This window comes from Bombina bombina, chromosome 10 (genome assembly GCF_027579735.1).
Source record: "Bombina bombina isolate aBomBom1 chromosome 10, aBomBom1.pri, whole genome shotgun sequence".
Classification (NCBI taxonomy): Eukaryota; Metazoa; Chordata; class Amphibia; order Anura; family Bombinatoridae; genus Bombina; species Bombina bombina.
This window is the reverse complement of record NC_069508.1, coordinates 58,842,772-58,856,089: the sequence shown is the minus strand read 5'-3', so window position 1 is coordinate 58,856,089 and position 13,318 is coordinate 58,842,772. Positions and strand designations below refer to the sequence as shown.

General features: G+C 38.8%; 1 protein-coding gene across 1 annotated transcript in view; it reads right to left on the bottom strand.

Moving 5' to 3' along the window:
* The window catches only part of ABCD3 (ATP binding cassette subfamily D member 3), a 138,780-nt gene that overhangs the window by 49,217 nt on the left and 76,245 nt on the right, over positions 1–13,318 (bottom strand). The window contains exons 12-15 of the mRNA XM_053693133.1: positions 9,828–9,925; positions 6,540–6,631; positions 2,051–2,139; positions 1,884–1,956 (exon numbers count right to left, since the gene is read on the bottom strand). Coding sequence (XP_053549108.1) covers positions 1,884–1,956; positions 2,051–2,139; positions 6,540–6,631; positions 9,828–9,925 — 352 coding nt within the window. The remainder of the gene's footprint in view (positions 1–1,883; positions 1,957–2,050; positions 2,140–6,539; positions 6,632–9,827; positions 9,926–13,318) is intronic.

The window sequence follows — 13,318 nt, the reverse complement described above, 5'->3', positions numbered from 1 at the left end:
TGCACTAAATAGCGAGACTTCTTTGATATGAACAAACAAGATTAACCACAAAAGGGAAAATGACAGAGAAGGACTTATATCAAACAGAAACAGATGCGCCACATGGCCCAATATTGTAGTTTCCAAATGTATGTAGATTTTACTATATAGTTGCACTCACATGTATTGGAGCACCTCAATTGGTGCAAATGACACAGTCTGGGATCTATAACAGTCACCCAGCAGACCGGCCTCTCGAGTTATTGCAGGGTCTGTGTAAAATAGAAAACACAAAAAAGCCTATATGGCCTAGTATTGTATGACTAGAGTGATTCCACACCAAATAGTAGTATAAGATTTTGAACTCACATTTGGTGAAGCATCCCCAATGATGCTATAGAGACAGGCTGGGATTAATTCGGTCACCCAACAGACTTAACTCGTGGCATACAGCATGCAATAATCCTCTTGGTGGTCTATAGGTCAGTTATATCCTCAGATAAAAACCAATTCAAAGGCAGCAAGTGTTTTTAGTAAAAGTTAAAATCACTTTAATAAAATAATAAAAAATTGCAACGCGTTTCTCAGTCTCAGACTGTTTCTTCTGAGACTGAGAAACGCGTTGCAATTTTTTATTATTTTATTAAAGTGATTTTAACTTTTACTAAAAACACTTGCTGCCTTTGAATTGGTTTTTATCTGAGGATATAACTGACCTATAGACCACCAAGAGGATTATTGCATGCTGTATGCCACGAGTTAAGTCTGTTGGGTGACCGAATTAATCCCAGCCTGTCTCTATAGCATCATTGGGGATGCTTCACCAAATGTGAGTTCAAAATCTTATACTACTATTTGGTGTGGAATCACTCTAGTCATACAATACTAGGCCATATAGGCTTTTTTGTGTTTTCTATTTTACACAGACCCTGCAATAACTCGAGAGGCCGGTCTGCTGGGTGACTGTTATAGATCCCAGACTGTGTCATTTGCACCAATTGAGGTGCTCCAATACATGTGAGTGCAACTATATAGTAAAATCTACATACATTTGGAAACTACAATATTGGGCCATGTGGCGCATCTGTTTCTGTTTGATATTTTAGATTGCTTAATTGGATCCTGGTCTGGACCACTACAGATTGCTGCCTTGGTATTCTACTATCAAGATCCTTATAAAAGACAATTTAGTGATCATCATCACCCAATTATTACTATCTTTGAGTGAGATACAACTGTCCTATTAACATTGTGATTAACATTGTGATTATCAATTGTATGGGTTAATATATATGTACTCTATTCATAATATATATACAAGTTACTACAGATCTAGTGAATCATTACTTATACTGAAAGGTGCATTATAATTGGTAACATATGATCTACCGTTCTATACTACATATTATCATATAAATTTAATTGTCAATTTAGGAAACTAAAATTATATTGGATACTCTCAAGGGCGCCCCCTTTTCTTTTGTTGTAGAGAAGGACTTATATAGACCTGGCATATGGTCAATCCGGAAACCCCCAAATGATGTGACCAATTATTCTCATTCTTTACAGAACTCTGAACAACACTACCGGACTGTAATCTCATAACCTGCTGTTTTGTAACTAAGATCTATTTTATACCATGTACACAGTTTTCCAATCAAATGTTTGTAAAATGAGGCAACTATGCAATAAAAAAGATAATTAAAAAAAAAATGTGTGTTTTGTCAGAGATATGGGAGGGGTGCTATTAATCTGCCGTTATTTAGGGTTGGCATTTCATCTGTAACAACTATGTACGCTGCTAACATATATAGGCTTCTCTATAAAACTCAAGCATACAGCTGAATTACTGAGTACTATGTAGAATACACCCTAAAGATTCATGGTATTATTTCAAAACATACTTAATTATGTGATCAGCATTGATAATTTTTCCACTTCCAGGTATCAAGGGACTGCTCAGTGCGGCTTCTATTTCTGTAAATTTTAGGAAGAATTGGTAGAATGAGAATTTGCACATATAAAAAATAAAAACCATTTACATTTCATAAAATCACATAACATTTTTTACCTTTGTCTTGAGAAACCATAGTCCGCTCATATTTCCCATTATTCAAATCCTTTAGCACTTGCATTAATTCTGTAATCCTGGCTGTGAAACTGCAAATTAGACAAAAACGTTTTGTTTGATTGGATTAAGATCATATTCACTTCTTAATTCCTAGCATATAAACACATTTTAAAGAACTATCCCAGGCGAGCAAAGAAAGGTTTGTTGTTTCAAATTAAATTGTTAGTACAACTAAACCTTTTATATTAAAATCAAGGTGTTTACTGTGCCTTTTATTAAAAGTTTTATTTTAAAGAGACAGCAAAGTCAAATGTTCAGGATTCAGACAAAGCGTGCAATTTTAAACAACTTTCGGCCCTTGTCTGTCTGGCCCTTGGTAAATGGACCCCTTAGTATCCATTGTTGAAGAGTAAAACTAGGTAGGTTTAAAGAAGCTCAGAAGCGTGCATGTACCTTTAACAATTTATGGTAGCAGTGTTTGCAACCATCTATAACATTGTGTAAACATTGTTGCAGACAATGGCTAAAGGCACGTGCATGCTCCTGAGATCACCTAAAATTACTCTTTAATAAAGAGAACCAAGCTAAATTGATAAAAGAAGTAAATTGGAAAGTTGTTTAAAATGTCATTCTATCCAATTCATTTGTTACATTTTGAATTTACAGTCCCTTTAATGGCAAGTCAAAATGCATAAGAAGAAGTCACTGATTTTTTTTTTTCTTCCACTACTTGCTGCTACTGCTACACGATAAACCATTATTATTTTTATTACCAATTACTTTTTAGCATAAGCACAAATTAAATAAATCAAGTTGGGACCCCACAACTTGTAAACGCCAAATCGGGAAATACTTTGTTATAGCCAGATTTGTTTCAATATTGGATCAACATAAGTGCTGGCATGGGGCAGAGGCAATACACAGATTCTTATCCAAGATTCAGTGCCAACATGAACCTAACATCTCATTTAAAGGGACATAATACTCATATGCTAAATCACTTGAAACTGATGCAGTATAACTGTAAAAAGCGAACAGGAAAATATCACCTGAGCATCTCTATGTAAAAAAGGAAGATATTTTATCTCACAATCTCCTCAGCTCAGCAGAGTCAGTTCTGTGTAAAAAGTTATACTCAGCTGCTCCCAGCTGCAGGTAAAAAAATTTAAAAAAATGAAGAAATGAACAGCAGCCAATCAGCATCAGCAGTGCTGAGGTCATGAACTCTTACTGTGATCTCATGAGATTTGACTAAACTCTCATGAGATTTCATAGTAAGCTTCCTTTACCTGATTGGTGAAATAATATGAGAGTGCACGATGCTCATCCTTTCAGCTGTCCCAGGACAGACACACTAAAATGCTGCTTAGAAATCCTTTACAATGGGAGGTGGCTACTGAGGAACTTTTGAGGTAAAATATCTTTCTTTTTTACATAGAGATGTTCAGGTGATATTTTCTAGTCAGCTTTTTACAGCTATACTGCATCACTTTCAAGTGTTTAAACATTTGGGTATTATGGCCCTTTAACCCCTTAATGACCACAGCACTTTTCCATTTTCTGTCCGTTTGGGACCAAGGCTATTTTTACATTTTTGCGGTGTTTGTGTTTAGCTGTAATTTTCCTCTTACTTATTTACTGTACCCACACATATTATATATCGTTTTTCTCGCCATTAAATGGACTTTCTAAAGATACCATTATTTTCATCATATCTTATAATTTACTATAAAAAAATTATAAAATATGAGGAAAAAAATGGAAAAAACACACTTTTTCTAACATTGATCCCCAAAATCTGTTACACATCTACAACCACCAAAAAACTCCCATGCTAAATAGTTTCTAAATTTTGTCCAGAGTTTAGAAATACCCAATTTTTACATGTTCTTTGCTTTTTTTGCAAGTTATAGGGCAATAAATACAAGTAGCACTTTGCTATTTCCAAACCACTTTTTTTCAAAATTAGCGCTAGTTACATTGGGACACTGATATCTTTCAGGAATCCCTGAATATCCCTTGACATGTGTATATTTTTTTTTAGAAGACATCCCAAAGTATTGATCTAGGCCCATTTTGGTATATTTGATGCCACCATTTCACCGCCAAATGCCATCAAATAAAAAAAATCGTTCACTTTTTCACAAATTTTTTCACAAACTTTAGGTTTCTCACTGAAATTATTTACAAACAACTTGTGCAATTATGGCATAAATGGTTGTAAATGCTTCTCTGGGATCCCCTTTGTTCAGAAATAGCAGACATATATGGCTTTGGCGTTGCTTTTTGGTAATTAGAAGGCCGCTGAATGCCACTGTGCACCACACGTGTATTATGCCCAGCAGTGAAGGGGTTAGTTAGGGAGCATGTAGGGAGCTTGTAGGGTTAATTTTAGCTTTAGTGTAGTGCAGTAGACAACCCCAAGTATTGATCTAGGCACATTTTGGTATATTTCATGCCACCATTTCACCGCCAAATGCGATCAAATTGAAAAAAACGCTACATTTTTCACAATTTTATGTTTCTCACTGAAATTATTTACTAACAGCTTGTGCAATTATGGCACACATGGTTGTAAATGCTTCTCTAGGATCCCCTTTGTTCAGAAATAGCAGACATATATGACTTTGGCGTTGCTTTTTGGTAATTAGAAGGCCGCTAAATGCTGCTGCGCATCACACGTGTATTATGGCTAGCAGTGAAGGGGTTAATTAGGTAGCTTATAAGGAGCTTGCAGGGTTAATTTTAGCTTTAGTGTAGAGATCAGCCTCCCACCTGACACATCACACCCCCTGATCCCTCCCAAACACCTGTCTTCCCTCCCCCACCCCACAATTGTCCCCGCCATCTTAAGTACTGGCAGAAAGTCTGCCAGTACTAAAATAAAAGTTTTGGTTTTTTTTGTTTAAAAAAATAAAATAATTCTGCTGTGTAGGACCCCCCCCCCTTAGCCCCAACCTCCCTGATCCCCCCAAACAGCTCTCTACCCCCCTCCTCTGCCTTATTGTGCACCATTGTGGGTACTGGCAGCTGTCTGCCAGTACCCAGTTTGAAATCAAAAGTTTATTTTAATATTTTCTGTAGTGTAGCTTACCCCCCTTAACACCCAACCCCCCACCCTCTCCCAGATCATTAATATTTTTTATTCCCACCCTCTCTCCCACTGAGTCCTACCTTGTGCCTCTTCCACTTCAATTTATTTTTTTGGCAGTTTCACACGTGCACGCGCGCGCACGCTCCCGTGCACGCGCGCGCACACGCGATCCCGCCCCCCTCCTCTACTGATGGCCTCCCTGGACACGCTCCCACCCACCAACGATCATAGCCGATGCAGAGAGGGCCACAGAGTGGCTCTCTCTGTATCGGACTGCTTAAAAAAGTTATTGCAGGATGCCTCTATATCGAGGCATCACTGCAATAACATGAAAGCAGCTGGAAGTGATCAGGATCGCTTCCACTGCTTTCAAAGACCAACGACGTGCAGGGTACGTCCTTGGTCGTTAAGGACATTTTTTTGGAGGACGTACCCTGCACGTCGTTGGTCATTAAGGGGTTAATAGGACAGGGGTGGCACTGAAAACAAATTTGCTGCCGTTCTGCCTCTGAGCTATACCATACTGCTTGATTTCATGGACTGCAAATTGCAGTACATAAAGGGATATGAAACCCAAAATGTTTCTTCCATGATTTAGATCTGATGTTGAAAAGCAGTGATGTAAGCTTAGAAGCCCTTTCTGGGGCACTATATGGCAGCAGTTTTGCAAGGACGTTATCCATTTGTAAGAGCACTATATGGCAACACTATTTCCTGCTATGTAGTTCTCCAGAAACCTATCTAGGTATTTCTTCAATACAGAGTATCATGGGAATAAAGCAAATTTGATAATAATAGAAGTAAATTGGAAAGTTTTTTTTTTAAAATGGTATGTTCTATCTGAATCACAAGAGAACATTTTTGGGTTTCATATCCCTTTAATGTTTTTATTTTTCTTATGAATCCATGGTATATATCAGCAATTCAGCTTTAACCTTTTAGCGCCGTTATGGCATTGTATTCTGTCCAAACGATGCTTCCTGGAGGTGATCGCGGTCTGGAGGGCATGCCTAGTGTCATAGGGACGCCCCCCTGACCCGATCCCATAATTTGAAATGTCGCGATTACCTGCACGATCGCGGGATTTCAATTTGTCTACATTCCGATGTAGACATTATGACCCTGTCATGAAAGGGTTAATTATTTGTACATATTATTGATTGAAAGAAAAAATAAAGGTGAATTTAAAACGCAAAAAAAGGTACTAAGTTCACAAACTATTCCTGTGATAGGAGTTCTGATTTGCACTGATTTATATCACTGCTAAAGAAAATGTATTACCAACTTACGATTGGAATTTCTGAAACACATTGTTTCAGGTTATTTGTAATTTCATCTGTAGCAGCACCTGTGCACTTATTTAGATTACTACTGCTAATTTTCAGATAAACTCACCCGGCTAATCTTGTCATTTCTCTGCCAGCCAGTACAATTCTACCCAGAGCCTGTGACATCCTCAGCAACATTCGTCCACTTTGGTAGTAATCCTTAAGGGTACAGGAAACAAATGAGTGTAAGTGAAGAAAGAGGGGAAATCAGACAACACATTTTTCCTACAATGTGAGAATTTAAGAGCAGAAATGTTGCGGTTACGCCACAGCACAAAAACAAAACAAAACAAAAAACAGAATTTATAATATTATTAATTTCTTTATACACCAAGTGGAGACATAATGTTTAGGTTCTGGTGGTGGAATACTGAGTTGTAACTTATTGGAGTAGGTAGAAACAGAGATTGGGGACAAAACCTATAGTGGTTTAAAAGATATAGTCTAGTCAAAATTAAAGTCATGATTCAGATAGAGCATGCGATTTTAAACAACTTTCTAATTTACTCCTATTATCAATTTTTCTTCGTTCTCTTGATATCTTTATTTGAATGTAAGCATAGGAGCCGGCCCATTTTTGGTTCAGCACTTGAGTAGCGCTTGCTGATTGGTGGATACATTTAGACACCAATCAGAAAGCTCCACCCAGATGCAAAACCAAAAATGGTCCGACTCCTATGCTTACATCTCTGCTTTTTCAAATAAAAATACCAAGAGAATGAAGAAAATGTATATATATTTATAGAAATAAAATTAGAAAGTTGCTTAAAATTGCATGCTCTATCTGAATCATGAAAGTTTAGTTTTGACTAGACTTTTCCTTCAATTAAGTAGCATGATGTATTCTCACTCCATGTTAATAACTGTCCTTGGGGCTTTGCTTGGGAATTATTTTATTAAGATTTGTAAACATTCATTTAGTTCCTCCAAAAATAGTAATGTCTGCTCTAAGTACATACAAGCTATATGCATATTCATCCTGATGTGCGGCAGAGAATCTTTTTCCTACAAGAAATAACCTAAGTGATAGACCTGGGATCATAATGGACTTTCTAGACCAGGGATGGCCAACTGGCAGATTAAAGGGACACTGAACCCAAATTTTTTCATTCTTGATATAGATGGAGCATGAATTTTTAAGCAACTTTCTAATTTACTCTTATTATCAAATTTTCTTCATTCTCTTGGTATCTTTATTTGAAATGCAAGAATGTAAGTTTAGATGCCGGCCTATTTTTGGTGAACAACCTGGGCTGTACTTGCTAATTGGTGGATAAATTCATCCACCAATAAAAAAGTGCTGTCCAGAGTCTAAACCAAAAAAAAAGCTTAGATGCCTTCTTTTTTAAATAATGATAGCAAGAGAACGAAGACAAATTGATAATAGGAGTAAATTAGAAAGTTGCTTAAAATCGCATGCTCTATCTGAATCACAGAATAAAAAAATTGGGTTCAGTGTCCCTTTAAGGGCTCCATGCAGCCCATCTGCAGTAGTTTTTGTACTCCTGGGAAAAGCAGAACTAACAATGTGGTCCATAGTGTTTGTGCCCCGAGGAAAAAAAACTAAAGTAAAAATGTGCGCTTTGGGGTGACCACAACTAAAAAAAAAAAAAAAATTGGGGGGGGGGCAGCACACAGAGGGTACCCTGCACCCTTACCTAAATCTAGTCCTGTATGTCACTATTCAAGACAAAAAGAATTTCCAAAAACATGGAGATGGAGGTACTATACAATATTTATTTGTAGTAATGCAACAAAGGCTGTAAGTATGCAGCGAACGTCTTTATGGAGGTCATACAGTTAAAGGACAATTGCACCAGCAGAGATGCAGCCTACACTCAAACAGGACTAATAGACCCGTTTGTACTGTAAATTAGACTTGAAAGCAAATCCCAGTAAAATCAATAGCAGGGAGCTGTGGGTCTTAAGCGTTTCAACTTCACACTGTAGCCGTAATCATAAGCCACAGCTACCCGAAACCCGCCATCAACTTTTAAAGTGTTAAAATTATGCAATTAATTTGTCCTTTGAATAGCTTTAAGTAATATTTACAAATAATAGAAAATGTTATAATATTTCAAAATACTACACTGTCCCCAACCTGATATGTCATTGGTCCTTTCGGGTCTACAAGCTACAGCTCATCTGGTGCTTCCATAAATCACAAAAATAAAGCACGAAAAAGAAAGAAGGGAAAGTATAGAAAATAAAGCACAAACTATATCTGTCCACTAGACAATGAAATAACTGCAAGGTTAGAACTGCTTGATTTGATTCATGTCACTCTTTTGCGAGTTGTTTCAGTCTACAAGTTTCCTTTTCTGATAAAGTTTGTTTTTCACTCCTCTCCTTTTTACTTATTTATTTATTTTGTTTGGTGGGGGGGATCGTTTTCTTTTCTTATTAACCACCGATTTGTTGTGGTACAATACTCGATCTGGTGGGGTGGATATATGACATTCTGACTACCTGGTACATAGAGTCGGATGATCTCTCCTTTCAGCAAAGATTATCCAAGTAGGCTTTTCAGTAGCAAAAGGTATCTCGAAGAATATTAGAAAGGGAAATTTTAGCTTGAGAGCTATTTATCTGCCTGTAGCATTCTGTATGTGAGGGAGAAAACCTATACAATTGCAACATAATGCTCAAAAAAACCATCACGCCCTGTTCAATGTAGTTATAGCTATCTCTCTATGGGCCCAATGATCAAAAACTTGCCATCATGGACAGAAATCACGAAAAATAGTTTTTGAGCACTGTTTTATAATTAAGGTGTCTCTCCTTCACATACAGAACCTAGCGCAGCTCTCAAGGTTTTTTAAAATTCTATAAACAAACCTCACAGTACTGAGGACACTTCTAAAACAATCTCACCACATCAGAAAGCTTTAACTTAGATAACTCTTTTATCTCTTTCACTAAATAGCCTATATTTCAGTTTCATATATGGATTGTTTAGAAATCAATGCTTACTAAATTCTTTATTATTAGGTGTGCATCGGATCTTTCGTTAGGTGCCTGAATGTGTAATTAGGTGGCCGCACGTGGGAATCGGCTCTTTTTGGAGCTGCTTTTAATCTTATGAAAGTTTAACACAATGGGATCTGTGCAAATTCAGATCCTAGTGTGTTTAACTTTCACAGGAATAAATGCAGCTCCGAAAAAAGCCAAATTCCTACGTACGGCCACCTTCTTACACATTCGGATCCTAACAAAGGATCCAAATTCACACCCCTATTAATTATATTTAATTGTGGGAAAAACTATAGAAGATATCTTAGTCTGTATCATTCTTTTTAAAACCTCCAATTCTAAATACATTATTTTTAAAAATATAAAACTTTACAGAACCCACCTCCAAGAGTTCTGCATGTGTGCTGTTCAGATGCCGTGGGTGATTCACAGTGAGGAACGGACGGCTGACAACCAGGTAACCGACCACAGTAGCAAGATCTGGAATAATCAAATAATAAAAAATATACAAACAATAAGCAAAAACAAACCATTGACAGGATATGAAACCCTTTGAGATCATAAATAGAACATTTTAAATTATGCATAGTAAAAAATAATTTATATATTTTTTATTTTGCCTCATTTTGGGGTAATTTGAGGGTGCAAATTGTGGGTTTTCTCAATTCTGAAAAAAAATTGGAAATGCACCCTGAAGACTTCAAAAGTCTAACCATATAGGTCTCTAATTTTTCTCAGCAGAGATAATCAGATAAGAGGCTGCAAACAGTTGAACTTTGCTAACACAACTTGCAGTGGCTATATGTGTATGCTCCAGCAACAAAAAAAAGGATTGCTCTTTCCTCATAAGGCAAGTGGAATTTGGCTACTGATAAACAATCCAGCAAACAAGGTGTTAATGCATTTTAAAAAAAAACACACTGATTATGTTAGTTTATTGGTAGACTGCAGAAAAATCTTATTAAGTGTAAATACTAAAAGTTTATAGTAGACTATGTAGTCATTTTTTTTATCTTTTGCTTAAAGTCCCTTTAAAGGGATACTTCTACCCATAGGATTTGAATAAAGCAAGATATGGTTTGAGTATATTTCAGATTGTATAACGGTGTTCTCCGCAGGACCTTTTTAATGGTGTGTACCTCCCTGCTGATTTTAATGACGACCCGCCTAAAATTTAAGCCAATATTAAAGGGACATGAAACCCATAAATTTTCTTTCATGATTCAGATAGAGAATACAATTTTAAACAACTTTCTAATTTACTTCTATTATTTAATCTGTTTTATTCTCTTGGTATCATTTGTTGAAGGAGCAGCAATGCACTACTGGTTTCTAACTGAACACATGGGCGAGCCAATGACAATCAGTTTATATATGCAGCCACCAATCAGCAGCTAGAACCTAGGTTCTCTGCTGCACATGAACTTGCCTAGATAAACATTTCAGCAATGGATAACAAGAGAAAGAAGCAAATTAAATAATAGAAGTAAATTGGAAAGTTTTTTGAAATTGTATTCTCTATCTGAATCATGAAAGAAAAATTTGGGGTTTCATGTCCCTTTAAGCTAAAATTAACCAATATAAAAAAATGTTTCAATGTTTAATTCACACATTATCATTAAATAAATTTAAGTTAAATTATGCAATTAATTTGTGCAACGGATAGCAATTTTTTTTTTATAATTTTATAAAATATTACACCAACCCGGCTATTTCATAATGCCACCCAGCTGGCAACATTTTTTGTTGAGAACACTGTATAATGCCAAGGAAAATGATCCTTCCAATGGTTATTCGATAGAGTATACAATTATTATTATATATAATTAAAGGGACAGTAAAGTCAAAATTAAACTTTTATGAGTCAGATAAAGCATGCAATTTTAAACAACTTGCAAATTTACTTCTGTTATCAAATTTACTTTGTTCTCTTGGTATCTGTTATTGAAGCGTAAAACTAGATAGTCTCATTATAGCTCAGGAGTGTGCACGTGTCTTTAGTACTCTACGGCAGCAGTGTTGTGCAACATTATTTGTAGATTTGTTATGCAATGTTGCAAAACACTGCTGCCATAGAGTACTAAAGACACGTGAACACTCCTGAGCTCTTATCAGCCTACCTAGTTTTACTCTTCAATAAAAGAAACCAGGAGAACAAAACAAATTTGATAACAGAAATTGGAAAGTTGCTTAAAATTGCATGCTCTATCTGAATCGTGCCAGTTTAATTCGGACTTTACTGCCACTTTAAAAAAAATAAGGCAATTAAGAATGATGTAAAAAACAAAAAACAACATTTACCGTTTCTAGAATCTCAAGAGACTATTTGTTTTATTAAATTATTCAAATAAAAAATCAAAATGCTGTTCAGTATAAATAAAAGGGAAGATTAAAAATTATGCTTTCAATCATAAGGTAGCAGGAGCCAAATGTCTGACGCAGGAGCAACATACAGCATCCATAGATCTTACAGAATTTCTGGTTACCATCTGCTGAACCAAAACAAGGACCAATCACAGGTGACTGAACATTTATATAAGAAAAACAATCCTATATAATAAAAGGCCAGGTATATTTGTCAGATGCATTCACTCGCAGTAGAGACTGCAGACAAACATATCTGGCCTTGAACAGCAGAGGAGTGCGCACTGCGATAGCTGCCTGGTGGGGGCGTGACCGGGCGTGCCGTGATGGGGGCGTGGCCGGGCGTGCCGTCATGGGGGCGTGGCCGGGCGTGCCATCATGGGGGCGTGGCCGGGCGTGCCATCATGGGGGCGTGGCCGGGCAGGAGCGCACATGAAGGGGCGTAGCCAACGGGAGCAGCCGTGGAGATGGTCAAGTGAGAGAGAAAAACAGAGGGGAGAGAGGAGGGGGAGAGAGACCAAAAGAGTGGAGGGAAAGAGCAAAAGAGAGGGGGGGAGAGAGCGCAAAAGAGAGGGGGGGAGAGAGCGGGAGGGAGCGCAAAAGAGAGGGGGGGGAGAGAGCGCAAAAGAGAGGGGGGGAGAGAGCGCAAAAGAGAGGGGGGGAGAGAGCGCAAAAGAGAGGGGGGGGGAAAGAGCGCAAAAGAGAGGGGGGGGGGGGAGAGCGCAAAAGAGAGGGGGGGGGGGGGGAGAGCGCAAAAGAGAGGGGGGGGAGAGAGCGCAAAAGAGAGGGGGGAGAGAGCGCAAAAGAGAGGGGGGAGAGAGCGCAAAAGAGAGGGGGGAGAGAGCGCAAAAGAGAGGGGGGGAGAGAGCGCAAAAGAGAGGGGGGGGAGAGAGCGCAAAAGAGAGGGGGGAGAGAGCGCAAAAGAGAGGGGGGGAGAGAGCGCAAAAGAGGGGGGGAGAGAGCGCAAAAGAGAGGGGGGAGAGAGCGCAAAAGAGAGGGGGGGAGAGAGCGCAAAAGAGAGGGGGGGGAGAGAGCGCAAAAGAGAGGGGGGGAGAGAGCGCAAAAGAGGGGGGGGGGAGAGAGCGCAAAAGAGGGGGGGGGAGAGAGCGCAAAAGAGAGGGGGGGGAGAGCGCAAAAGAGAGGGGGGGGAGAGCGCAAAAGAGAGGGGGGGAGAGAGCGCAAAAGAGGGGGGGGGAGAAAGCGCAAAAGAGGGGGGGGGGAGAAAGCGCAAAAGAGAGGGGGGGGGAGAGAGCGCAAAAGAGAGGGGGAGAGAGAGCGCAAAAGAGAGGGGGAGAGAGAGCGCAAAAGAGAGGGGGGAGAGCGCAAAAGAGAGGGGGGGAGAGAGCGCAAAAGAGAGGGGGGGAGAGAGCGCAAAAGAGAGGGGGGAGAGAGCGCAAAAGAGAGGGGGGAGAGCGCAAAAGAGAGGGGGGGGAGAGAGAGCGCAAAAGAGAGGGGGGGAGAGAGCACAAAAGAGAGGGGGGGGGGAGAGAGCACAAAAGAGAGGGGGGG